Consider the following 13234-nt stretch of genomic DNA (forward strand, 5'->3'; position numbering starts at 1 on the left):
TTGTCTTTACCTACATTCAATTAACACAGGTCCCATAAATTTTAATTCTTAGATATTTCTTACATTTTTAACTCTTCTATCAGTTTTTACTACTGAAATAATTTTTAGCTCCCTAACAATGTTCTCTATCCTAGAATCCATCCTTTACAGAGAAACTAAACTATATGGCATATACAATAAAATTGACTTTGTTATTCTCTTGCTTTCACCCTACACTGACAATCTCACCACAATATGAAAGCACAAACCAAATCAAATTGATCCTTAGACCATTTCTTTCATTTTGTTTTCTGTCTCTGTCTCTCTCCACCTGTCTCTCTCTGTTTCTGTCTCTCTTCCCTTGTCTCTGCCTCTGTTCTGCTGTCTCTCTCTCATTTACTCTCCCTCTCCCTCTCCCTCTCTCTCTCTCTCTCTCTCTCTCTCTCTCTCTCTCTCTCTCTCTCTCTCTCCTCCTTAAAAATTGTGTCAATATCCCTATAAACCACAACAATGAACAGCATGGAAAGAATTCCCTAACAGTGCAATAGTGGAACTTATATCTTGTCAGTAATCAACAACTATTTATTTTCACTTACAGTCCACTGAACAGGAGAGAAATTATGCCTATGGTAGTCTGAAAAAAAATAGCCCCCAAAGAGAGTGGCACTATTAGGAGGTAGGGCCTTGCTGGAGTAGATGTGGTCTTGTTGGAGGAACTGTGTCACTGTGAAGGCAAGCTTTGAGGTCTCATATATGCTCAGGTCATACCACTTTCTGTTGCCTGCAGGCCAAGATATAAGAACTCTCAGCTCCTTCTCCAGAACAATGAACAATGTTTGCCTGCATGCTGCCATGCTTCCTGACATGACATAATGGACTAAACCTCTGAATTGTAAGTGAGCCACCCTAACTAAGTGTTTTTTTCTTAATTAGAGTTACCGTAGTCATGGTGTCTCTTCCACAGCAATAGAAACTCTAACTAAAACAATGTCTCATACTAGGAACTTAGTGAACTTTATGAGGTGAGTGGGGTCATGGAACTTAGAGGTGAATCTTTATACCACCACTTTGCAAAACCAGCGTAATTCCTAACTGCATTCTAAATTCATATACCACAGATACATTTAGCTCTCACCGCTCCTCAAAAGAGCTTCTCTTTATAAGAGATAGGGTTCATTATAGATAACCACAACTAGTCAAAATGCAAAGAACAATTGATAATGGGTTTCCTAGACCCAACTGATATATCTACAACATAACTCCTGTAATTAAGATTCGGGGAGCATTGTGGAAGAGTGGGCACAATAATTTTAAGAGCCAGAAGACCAGAAAATCTGCTCAGTTGTGCCCCATAGAAATGACAGGGAAGCTTCACTTAGGATACCCCAACAATAATGGCAGCCTATACAAGACATGAACATGGAATGCACCAATCAACATGCTAACACAAAGGGGAAAGTCTCATGGAAGTCCCATCTTTAGACTAGAAGGATGAGCCTCTTAATTGGCTATCCAATACCCAGTGGTAAGCTCTACAATCATTCTCTCTCTCTCTCTCTCTCTCTCTCTCTCTCATACACACACACACACACACACACACACACACACACACACACACACACACACACCACTAAATGGACCCAGAACGTTGTGTTTATAAATTCACTAAGGACTAGTGTGTGTGTGTTTGTGTGTGTGTGTGTGTGTGTGTGTGTGTGTGTGTGTGTGTGTGTGTGTGTGTGTGTACATATAAATATACATACACACACAACAATAACAAGCAAAGGAGACCATTAATTTGGGAGTGAACATGGCAGGACATAAGAAGGACTGGAGGGAGGAAGGGAAGGAGGGAAACAATGTAATTATATTTTAATTTAAAAAGTTACAACCTGTCAATAATGACTCCATCTCTGGCTCAACAAAAGAAGAATGGGAAGCAGAAGCTGATCCTGTTGGAATAGGCTGCTATGGAAACAGTGAGTCCTCAATGGTGGAAGGAATGTCTGTATAGCCAGGATAGCTGCTCACTTGGATGCTGTTAGATAAGGGGTTGATTATATGCCATGTGGGAGAAAATTATTTTCTAAAGAGATCTCCATGGGCTTCAGCTTGCAAGTATCTTGAGACAATAAGACCTCCCTTCTTCCTCAATCTTCTCCTCATGAACATCTGTATGAGGAGTCCCCGCTTCAAGGCAAGCTGTTTATGCGACCAGGATGGCTCACAACAGGCAAAAGTGGGAAACTGGTTTTGGCATTTATTTATTTGATCCATATAATCAGTATAGATATTTTGGGTGAATAATTTAAGTCCCCTAAAATAAATCAGTGGAGCCAAGATTGTCAAATCCCATGGTCAACCTTGATGAAGTTAACTAGATAAACACTAACTCTTGTGGTCTCTTCTGAGAAACAGCTTTTTTAAAGGTATTTCTTACTAAGTGATGAAATAAGAGGCAACAGAAAGCCAATACTTAGCATTTATATGAATCTTTAGAAATAAAATATATTGCTAAGTTATAGATATCCGTTGAGAATATATTGTTTGGCAGGAAATAAAGGAATTAATTTTTACATTTTGTTTTTATAATCACAGGTTTTTGAGATAAATTGTTTAGGTTTGGATCCAAAATACAATCACTCTCACTAATTAGCTGTGTACTTTTTAGATAAGTTGTTTAATTTGTCTATACTTCTGTTTCCAAATCTTTAAGATAGACAGAGTAACACTATGGACTTCAAAGGTTGTTATGACATTTCTATCAGATAATACATATCATCAGCTTAGCTAGTGCTATGTATGATGCACAAATATGCTCAAAGGATGATACTCTTGATTTATATTACTCTGAAACATGTTCTGAAAGGGAAGGTTTATTTCCCTAAGCCCAGATGATGAAACAGACAAAGTAGTGTGCAGTAATTTGCTAAGTTTGACAATGAATGGTCTGTGTACTATGGTAACAGTACAGGTGGAATTCAAATGTTGATCAACCTGATCCTAAAACCTCCATACTGGGAATTGTATAGTTATTGATATGATTATGCTTGCTGTTGTCAACATTATAATTACTAATTACACCAATAAAATGCCTTTTTACTGGGTATGACTTTTTTTTTTGGGTATGACATTTTGAGTCTTCAAATAAAATGCAGACATGTTTTCACAGATTCATCAGTTCTTAGTGTGCAATAGATTCCATACAACATCAGTCACTGTCTCCATTTCAAAGTAGTAGTCATCTTGGTAGCACTCTCAGCATGTCTAAGTCATCTGTCTAAGCTAGACCATATATGTTTTGGGAGGGAAGATCAGAAAAAACAGATTATCCCTGGGTAGAATAGTGCTAGGGTAAGCGAAAGTCTAGCTTTCATGTTGAGGGAGAGCTCAGTAAATAAAACATACCCATCATTCTTCTGACCACATTCAACTCCTCAGACTGCACAGAAGTGGCTTCCTAGAAGAGGAAAACTTCCTAGAGCTAAGCAAGGGCCAGAGGAAAGGGTAGACAGATAAGCTTTACCTACATAGAGACAACTGAGGAGTAACAGGAGCCCATAATAAAGACTAACTCCAAGAGGACCTGGAGAACTGTCATGCATTTTCTTATATCATCATCAGTTACTACTTTATCCAGTTCTGTAGCTATAAGGGCTAAGAGAAAATTCTGAAATAGAGTATGGCCTACAGCCTTGTTTTGTGAAACAAAGGCATAAAAGAATAGATAAAAAGTCTGAATCACACTTTTTAACTCAGCTAATGACAAGATGTCCAATAGAGTAACATTGTGAACAGAGAGATGAAGGCAGGTTAGGTCCTAAAGCAGATCATAGAAGAAACTAAACAGAGCCCTAGCGGCAACATCACCTCACCCTGCTGACCCATGAGGATAAGTCTCCCCACAACATGATCTTCCAAACTTCCCACAACAACCAACAGATAGTTCAAGAAGGTACTTGGGTGGCTCAGACAGAATGAACATCAGACAGAACTAAGTACAACTTCTGGCTCTTGTTCTTAGAAGACAAGTTTAAACAAGGAAGTTAACCTAAACTCCATTTAAAAAGAAAAGAAATAAGCAGTTTATAATCCTAAAGTAGGTTTTTAATAGAACTCAGTCATGGTGGCATCCTACTCTCAGACTTTCATTCTCTATAATGGCACAAAACTAATTTCTATATTTTATGAGTCACCTAGACTATGATATTTCATCATAGTAATATAAAAGAAAAGGATTTACTGCATGACTAAAATGTGTCTCTTTGTTTCATTGTAGAACAGGAGAGACCCAATCATCAACCATTGGATTCACATACCTATGCCCTTAGTTCTTGGCTTTTTCAGCTAGAAAAGAAAGTTGCTGCTAGAAGCTTCATCTTTCACTTTTTTTTGAGTCTAAACTTAATGACTTCTGCTGTCTGTATTATAGGGATCATGAACGGGAGAGAGCGCTGAAAACTCTCAGCCATCTGTCTCCCTGACACCCTTTTATGGAATGGCAGCTTGGACAAACAATATCAAGACTGGGTAATATTCTTCTGACCTAATTAGACAAAGGAAACTTTTAAATATGTATGAATATTGCTGAATGAAAATCAGGAGACTGATTCAATGGTTGTGGTGCATATTAACATTTTGTTATTAACCACTTTAATGTATGAAAGGCATTGGAAGCCTCTATTCTCTTGTTAACAAAACAATTATGTTTTAATATCATATTATGGTAAATAAGCTGAAAAATGCAATGGCATTGGAAGATGGAGTAAATCATTTAGAAAGAGATAGTCTAGCGTTTAATAAATTAATCTGAACTGAGACAAACGGGGTAAGGAGGCATATGTTCCAGTTTCTGAAATGATACTTATTAGCAAAGGCAAACAAGGAATCTGAGTACAGCAGTTTCCCTTTGTAAAGGATATATAAATTGTTGTCTATTTGGTCCTCTTTAGTTAGTTGGGTGACTCAAATTCAGGACTTCCATCAGCTAGTGATAAATAGGAGAGTTAGTGCTCATGCCTTGTTAAATTGTAGGATGCCACTGCCAGGGGCCCCTCAAACAGACCCAGTTACACAACTGTCTCCCATATGCAGAGGGCCTAGTCAGGTCCTATATAGGTTCTACAGCTGCCAGTCTAAAGTTCGTGAGTTCCTACTAGCTTGGATCAGTTGTCTTTGTAGATTTCCCCATCATGATCCTGACCCTCCTTGCTCATATAATCCCTCTTCTCTCTCTTTGACTGGACTTCCAGAGCTTGGCCTAGTGCTTGGCTGTGGATCTCTCTGCATCTGCTTCCATCAGTTACTGGATAAAGGCTCTATGATGACAGTTAGGGTATTCACCAATCTGATTACCAGGGTAGACCAGTTCAGGCACCCTTTCCACTATTGTTAGTAGTCTAATCTGGAATCGTCCTTGTGGATTCCCAGTAATTTCCCTAGCACCAGGTTTCTCCCTAACCCCATAATGTCTCCCTCTATCATGATATGTCTTTCATTGCTCTCCCACTCTGTCCCTCCTTCAGCTCAACCATCTCATTCCCTCATGTTCTAATCTTCCATTCCCATCCCCTCTATTGCCCCCCTTGTCCCCAGTTTACTCAGGATCTATCCCTGGTGCATGAGCTGGCTTTCTAGAGCCCATGACCTATGGTGGGACCCTTTGCTCAGCCTTATGCAGCAGGGAGGGGCTTGGTCCTGCCTCAACTGAAAGTACCAGGCTTTGCTGACTCCCCAAGGGAGGCCTTACCCTTTTGGAGGAGAGGATGGGGGGGTGCATGGAGGAGGAAGGCTGGCAGGAGAAGGAGGAGGAATGAGAGGGCAATCTGCAGTGGGTATGTAAAATGAATAAAACAATTTCTTAAATTAAAAAAAAAGAATGACAAAAAGTTTGTAGGATGCCTTTCTTGATCTCTACCTTTCTTTTCAGTTTCTACTGCTGTAGGAGCTTACTTCTCTTGAAAAATAAGCAAGTCTAAATGGGAAAACCTATTGAATACATATTTAAAACATAATTCTGAGAAACATACACTTGTATATGTTATCAATCCTTTCTGCATTTATTGAGTGCTAGCATTGTGCTAGGCTCTTTGTTAATTATTAATTTAATTTTCCCAATGAGCATAAATGATTCTATAATATAAATGAGTGACTACAGATCAAAGATATTTATGAAATTGTCTAAGGATACAGGGTAAAATAATACAGTGCAACAGGTACTAAAAATCTAGTACAATTTAAGTAAACCTTGATCCATTAAACCACATTATTGATATATGAGTCATAGCAGAAGTGCTATCCCATTGGATTGGAAAATGTAGGCAGACTGGTGGTCTGCATCAGTAGGAAGAAAGGTCTTCTTAGATATCCTTGACGTTATTTTCAGCATAGAGAAGGGCTTTAGGCCACCTTAGGACAAAATTGGAAGGCTGAGATATTCTGGTTAGATGTCTGGCAAACCCACAAAATCAGGAAAGAGCTTAGACTACAGAATCCAAGGCTATGATCCTAAGATCTGGCCAGGGCCAACAACTAATAGGACAAACAATGCTGTGGATGCTCTCAAGGTCCCAGAGTCAGAGGGACTGGAGATCCAACAGGCAGTTCATTCTGGATTTACATTATCCAGTCATGTGAATCTTGGTGAGTCCCTTGCCTGTTCAAAACTGAACCAATTGGGCATGAAGATTCTCACCTGTAACCCCAATATATAGGGGCTAAGGCAAAATGATTGAGAATCCTAGGACAGCTAACTTGGGCTACATAATGAATTGGAGGACAACCTAGGCTATAGTGGGAGATCTTGTCTTAAAAATCAAACACCCTCCCCAAAAAAATTAGCCAAGGTTTAACTGATGTCTCAACAAAGCAGATATACTGACAAGAAATAAGCATATGAAAAAAGATATTCCCTATAACATATTTTCAGCAATGGTGCTTACTTAATAGTAGTTGTAAACTGGCTAGCTTTGCTACTTTGGCTAAGAGTGGAGACTATCAAGGAATCTTTATGAGGCAATAGAAATGTTCTAATACTATAGTGTAATATTTATCCAACTCTCCAAATTTGCTCAAAATCCTATGACTATACCTTTACAATAGGTAGGCTTTATATGTAATTTTATATGAATAATGACAATATATGATTAAGATAGCCACAAAAAGAACTTTGCCAGGATATCTTTATGTTCAAGCGTGTTTTTCGTGGTTGAATTACCAGGCACTACTGCTGTGGGATGTTCTGTATGGCAAGTGTGTTGCTGATTTGTCAATAAATAAAACACTGATTGGCCATTGGCTAGGCAGGAATTGTAGGCGGGACAAGGAGGAGAATAAAGCTGGGAAGTGGAAGGCTGAGTCAGAGAGACACTGCCAGCCGCCATGATGAGAAACAGCATGTGAAGATGCTGGTAAGCCACGAGCCACGTGGCAAGGTATAGATTAATGGAAATGGATTAATTTAAGCTGTAAGAACAGTTAGCAAGAAGCCTGCCACGGCCATACAGTTTGTAACCAATATAAGTCTCCTTGTTTACTTGGTCGGGTTTGAGCGACTGTGGGACTGGCAGGTGAGAGAGATTTGTCCTGATTGTGGGCCAGGCAGGAAAACTCTAGCTACACACTACTGATGAGTAACAAAGTAAAATGTCCTTTGCAATGCCTATGCAGCACTGGTGGCAGCTATGGCCACTATGAGAAGTAGTTCTGGCACTAAAATGCAAGTATCTCTTGCCTGTGCTCTCAGACTCTGTGTTGGCATATTAAGCTTTCCCACTTGTAATTATCCTCCCTCCAAATTGGGATAGGGATTAACTAATTATGGTGGCGCCTCAGACACAAGTCATATCAAATACCCTGCAACCCAAACCAAGAGAATGCTCTGCCTGCAAAAGTATGTCTAAAAGCCCCAAAACCTTGAGCATCTGCTTTGAGACTCAATGTAAGGGGATTGAATTGATCCACAGAGTTCCCCAACCAGTTTCATCTGGCTCAGGTGGAGCATGAACATTCATCATATTTACTTTCTAAATATGAGTCTCAATGTGCCTATCAGAGGGGCAGCAAAGAGTATTAGAATTAAAGGATTAGTTTAAATCTTGGCCCTCATACATGTAAACTTGCCTTGTTAGCCTTATTTAATCCCTGGGGAAATTATTCCTACTACATGAGCTACTATGAGAAATAAACAGGATTGTTCATATAAAGACAAAGATCTAACGTCTGAAAATAGAATATAGCCAACATGACAGTGAAGGTTTTCCACGAAGTTGACCCCGATCTTCATGTCTGTCTTAATCTTCCAGGAACTCCTTAACTCAATCAAGGCAGATGTCTAACTAAATATCATCATGCAATGACTCTGGCCCTCTGTTTTCTGGGTAACCTTATTCTAAACTTTGTATTCAGCAATGTTACTCATCTCTTAATATGCAGGCTAAAGCTCATCTTCTGCATGCTGTTTATTTTGAACACTATCTCTTTAAATAATTCATATCTTTAATTTTATGGTTTAAAATATATTTGGGCATATTTTCTCTGGTATAGAATACATTTACTTCTGAAAACATACTGAGGCTTCTACAACCTTGTCATATGTCTCTACCATGCCTCTTATCACATCTAAACCTCATTCAGTTTTTCAAGTCATTTTTTTCACTTTATAATAAGAATGAAAAATCACCCTATGAAAGGGGACATAACATACAAGCAGTAAGATGTTAGAGGTGGAAGCAGAACTGAGGCTTCCTGTGGCAGAGACTTTAGCTGTCCCTCAATATCAATTATCCTTCATAACTATATGACTACCAATTTTTAGACAGAACTTGGCCACTCAAAAAAAGACTTCATTTCAAACCCCTATTTTACATAAATATGTTTAGTAATTCAACTGAATGACACGCCATATAGCTGCTTTTTTTCTTTCACCCACTCCCTTTATTCTTATTTCTAGAACACAGATGAAATGTGGAATTTCCTATCAGATAATGAGGTTGAAGGTCACCTCCCATGGATGACAGGGAAAGAAAGCTGAAAGAATATGACTCCCTCAGGCTTTCAGGAGAGATATAGCATTTGCTGTAGACTGCTAACCTCCAGACCTACATAGAAAAGAAGTAAATTTCTAATGATCAAAATATATTGTATAAAATAAAAATAAAAGAGAAAAAAAATTGACTTCTATCTCATTTAAGATGTTATTTTTGCTATTATTTAAATATCTATTATTAGAAACTTGTCTTATTGTCCTTCCTGTCAATGGAGATAAGAACTGCTGCTTACAGTTCTTCATAATACCCTTAAACATGTATCTTAATTCATTCTTTCATTAATGCAATCATTCACTCAATAGCCAGCAAGTGTGCAACTATCTTTTCTGACATAAATCTATGAGAGGGTTTTGGTGGACAAATTCAAGAAATAAATGCATTCTCTTCTTAAATGCATAAATATTAGGGAAGTTTAATTTTCTTAAATTATCTACCAATTCATATATCTAATAAGCATTTATATTAGACTTTCTCTAACAATCTCATTTCAAATAATCCCAGGCTCTGGTGATACATCACTGATAGAATTAGGTGTGTCTAATATGCTCTTTTTACTCTACATTCATTCTCTCCCCTTCTTCACCCTTGTTTGTTCCCTGGAAGGGTGATTTGTATGGGACACACCAATGGGCTCTATTGCCTTATGGTTGGGTTGCCTAATAAGGAGTCTTAGTAGGATTCCAGATAAGAGGTAGGAGAATGAAGACTACATACAGTCATGATACATACAACACTTTAATTAATGGCAGACACATAGTCACTAGTGGTCCCAAAAGATTATATCACCTAATAATAGCATACCTGTTTTAAATTAAGGCCACTCCACATAGTTAAAAGGGAGGTTTATTTAGTGGCGTAACTTACAAATGAAGGGATAGGTAGGTTGCAGGGTCTAGAAAAGGCATGGCGCAGTCCAGCGGTGTTCTCTTGAGAACTCTGCTCGGTCTACCTCCAGCGTCCAGGGTCCAGGAACCAAGAGAGCCAGCGCATCCGGATCTCGGGTCTTCAGTGGTCCTCTCTTGGCCCCGCCTTGTAGGCATGACAGTTACTGAAGCCTCAATGGGGTTTGGAACTTCCAGATCAAGGTTGGAATGGCTACCCACTACAAGTTTGTGTAAGTACATTTTATAAAGCTCTCACAAACTCACTTAAGATGGCATTTCTAAAACATTTTCTTGCAACTAAGAAATCTATGGTTGTGTTTATTGTCTCAGTTTGTTTCCTGAGATGGCTTCTCAGGCTAACTGTATGTATTATATAAATCACTTCTCCAACTCCAAGTGGTTCCCTGACTCTATGGTTTGGTTCAGAAAACCATTTCCTAATTTCATACCACTTGACTTGTTATTGGCCCTAGAAAACTTCACTGTATCTCATGATTTCCATATATATTGTTTATAGCTTTTAAATAGTCTTCCTTGAAATATCCTAATTTAAGCCTACCTTACCATTTGCTTCCTGTTAGCATGCTGACTGATACACCATGTGCCCCAGTTTTTAGTTCAAAACACAGGTTCCAGATACAAATGGAATCCACCAGAAGCACTGTTGGGAAGGATGTTAGAGCAAAGGGAAGATACTTAGCAAAATAACTTAGAGAATAGAGAAGCTCAGAGTACAAGAATATTATCATGATAAAATTTGGGTTGCAAGCATTTGTGGCATATGCATCTTCCTTATTTCTCTCTCTTTTAAGAAATAGTAAGAAGTGGGATTTACAGGTGAAACCCAAAGGCACTAAACAAAATCCATTTCACCACCATGACATGCCAGAAGCCCTAGTATTGTCTTCCAGACCACAAATGCATTAGTGTATTTACTTGGAATCTCTGGCCACTGTTCAGTATGTCTGCTTTAGGGCACAATACAGACTTACAGAATGAACCATAAAGCCAAATCATTATTCGCTTGTTCCTTTTTTACAAATCAACACATTGAAGGAATCCTGTGTATTTATTTAATGGACAAAAAAAAAAAAAAAACCTTCCACTTCTGACTTTTGTAGGAGAAAAAGAGAGAGAAAGACAAAAAGAGAAAACAATGCAATGCCCTCCTGAGATGTCCACATCCTAGCTCACAGAAGTTGGGAATATGTTGCTTTTCATGGTAATGGCCCTGTACAGGTAAGATTAAGTATCTCAAGACTATTGGAGAGATTACTTTGGTGAACTCTCTTCAATCATAAAGAGCCTTACAAGTGAAAGAATGAGACAGGTGAATGAGAATCAGTGAGACTCAGCCAGCCATTGCTGGCTTCAGAAGGAAGGAGAATCACGAACCAAGGAATGCAAGCAGCTTCTTGGTGATGAATAGGGCAGATCCATGTAGTCTCTGTAGCCTTGACTGGAACACAGATCTGTTAATACTATCTCTTCAGACTAGTGAGACCTACTTTGGACTTTTAACCTCTAAAATTACAAGACAATAATTTTTGGTTTATACCACCTAGTTTGAATTTTTTTTTCACATTCGCAGCTAACAATGAATATGGAATGGAAGATTACAATCTCTAGACCAGGAAACTAAACCCGAAGAGTGAAAGTAAGATTGGGAAGTGAATGAAGGCAGAGATAATAAGCACATCCAGTCAGTAGCACAGCAGTTGCTAACCTAGACTCAAGGTAAGCTGGTTTTACTAAGAAACAAATTCAGAGAATTGCCACCATGAAATGCTTTCATGACCTTTGAAGCACCTAGCAGACACCTTCTTTTCTTTCAGTGACTTTAGGGTTCTCTAGAACTCTTTAAAGATAGTTCTTCCAGTTCCCTTCATAATGACAACCATCTGTCTCAAATCATATTCTCTTACTGTCTGGTACCCTAGGAGCAATGAATCACACTTTCACAAACAATACCCCAAATAATCATTACATGATTATTGCTAAGTATAATAATTATTTAAGCTTATTTCTATTTACTATTTTAAAATTTGCCAGAGCACATAGTCTATAGATAGTTCTATAGAACTCTAATTTTCATCATTTGTAGTCTATAAAACTTCATTGCCAAGTTCCCATTTTTCAAACTGGGGAGCCCAAGCATGATGCTGGCCTTACCACACTCTGTCCAAGCTGTTCCCGGAAGAAGTAATCCATGTTTCTTTTTTGTAGGCTGTCGAGGTAATGCTGGAAGCGAGTATATGTATATGGGTAGCAGTAAGCAAACTGGTAAATATCATCTTCTCGGTCAAAACAGAATGCAAAGGACATCACATAATTCTTCCTGTGGTCGGGGCAGCGATAGTAGTAAACATTTTTAGGTGGCAGTCTTTGCCTAGAAGATACAAACAAAACCAATAGTTCATTACTCAAAAGGTAACAAACAGGAATGAATGCCTAGAAAAATGTCAAGAATAACAGTGTCAGGGCAACAGGAGAATGATGAAACTCCATGTGGTCAAAAATACATGGTAAAAAAAAGCATCACTTTGTCAAAGACTGGTTCTATGCTTTCTCAATCATTTGGAAAGTATAAAGTTAACAAAGACAAGCAAATTTTGAACATCTGTTCATCCCTATTTGGAGCATTTATTACATGCCTAGGCATTGTGTTAAGATTTGGGAATATAATAGTAAATATGACAAACAAGGTCTTGGTCTTCATGAAGTGCATCTTCTACTAGGAAAACAGCCAATGAACTTAAAAATAGACAGCATAGTTACAGATGGTGTGGTGGTTTGAATAAGAATGGGCCCCACAGACTCATATTTAAATGCTTGGTCCCTAGTTGGTGGAACTCTTCGGGAAAGAGTAGGAGGTGTGGTGTTTTGGGAGAAGGTGTGTCACTGGGGGTGGGATTTGAGGTTTCAAAAGCCCATGCCCTTCTTAGTTAATTCTCTTTCTGCTTTGTACTTGCAGATGGAGGTGTAAGCTCCCAGCTCCTGCTTCAGCTCCATGCCTGCCTGCCTATTGTGATGGTCCCTAAAGTGATGACCATGCACTCTAACCATCTGGAACTCTGATCCCAAATTAAACACTTTTTTTTTTAAAGTTGCTTTGGTCATGGCGTTTTTGTCACAGCAATTGAAAAGTAACTAAGACAGGTGGTAATATTGTACAGCCACGCTGGAAATCAGTATGGCAGTATCTCAGAAAATTGGTTATCAACTTACCTCAAGACCCAGCAATATCACTCTTGGGCATATACTCAAAAGATGCTCGATCATACCACAAAGACACTTGCTTAACTACATTCACAGCAGCATTAT

At 38.6% G+C, this 13234-nt stretch overlaps 1 protein-coding gene across 8 annotated transcripts in view; it reads right to left on the reverse strand.

Annotated features, from left to right (window-relative positions):
* Positions 1 to 13234, reverse strand: part of LOC128096663 (BEN domain-containing protein 5) — a 1178660-nt gene that overhangs the window by 509489 nt on the left and 655937 nt on the right. For all 8 annotated transcript variants that reach the window (XM_052716519.1, XM_052716506.1, XM_052716509.1 and 5 more), the window contains one exon: positions 12083 to 12299. In XM_052716519.1, coding sequence (XP_052572479.1) covers positions 12083 to 12299 — 217 coding nt within the window. The remainder of the gene's footprint in view (positions 1 to 12082; positions 12300 to 13234) is intronic.

The sequence above is a fragment of the Peromyscus californicus genome, unplaced genomic scaffold (genome assembly GCF_007827085.1).
Source record: "Peromyscus californicus insignis strain IS unplaced genomic scaffold, ASM782708v3 Scaffold_5__1_contigs__length_169319896, whole genome shotgun sequence".
Lineage (NCBI taxonomy): Eukaryota > Metazoa > Chordata > Mammalia > Rodentia > Cricetidae > Peromyscus > Peromyscus californicus.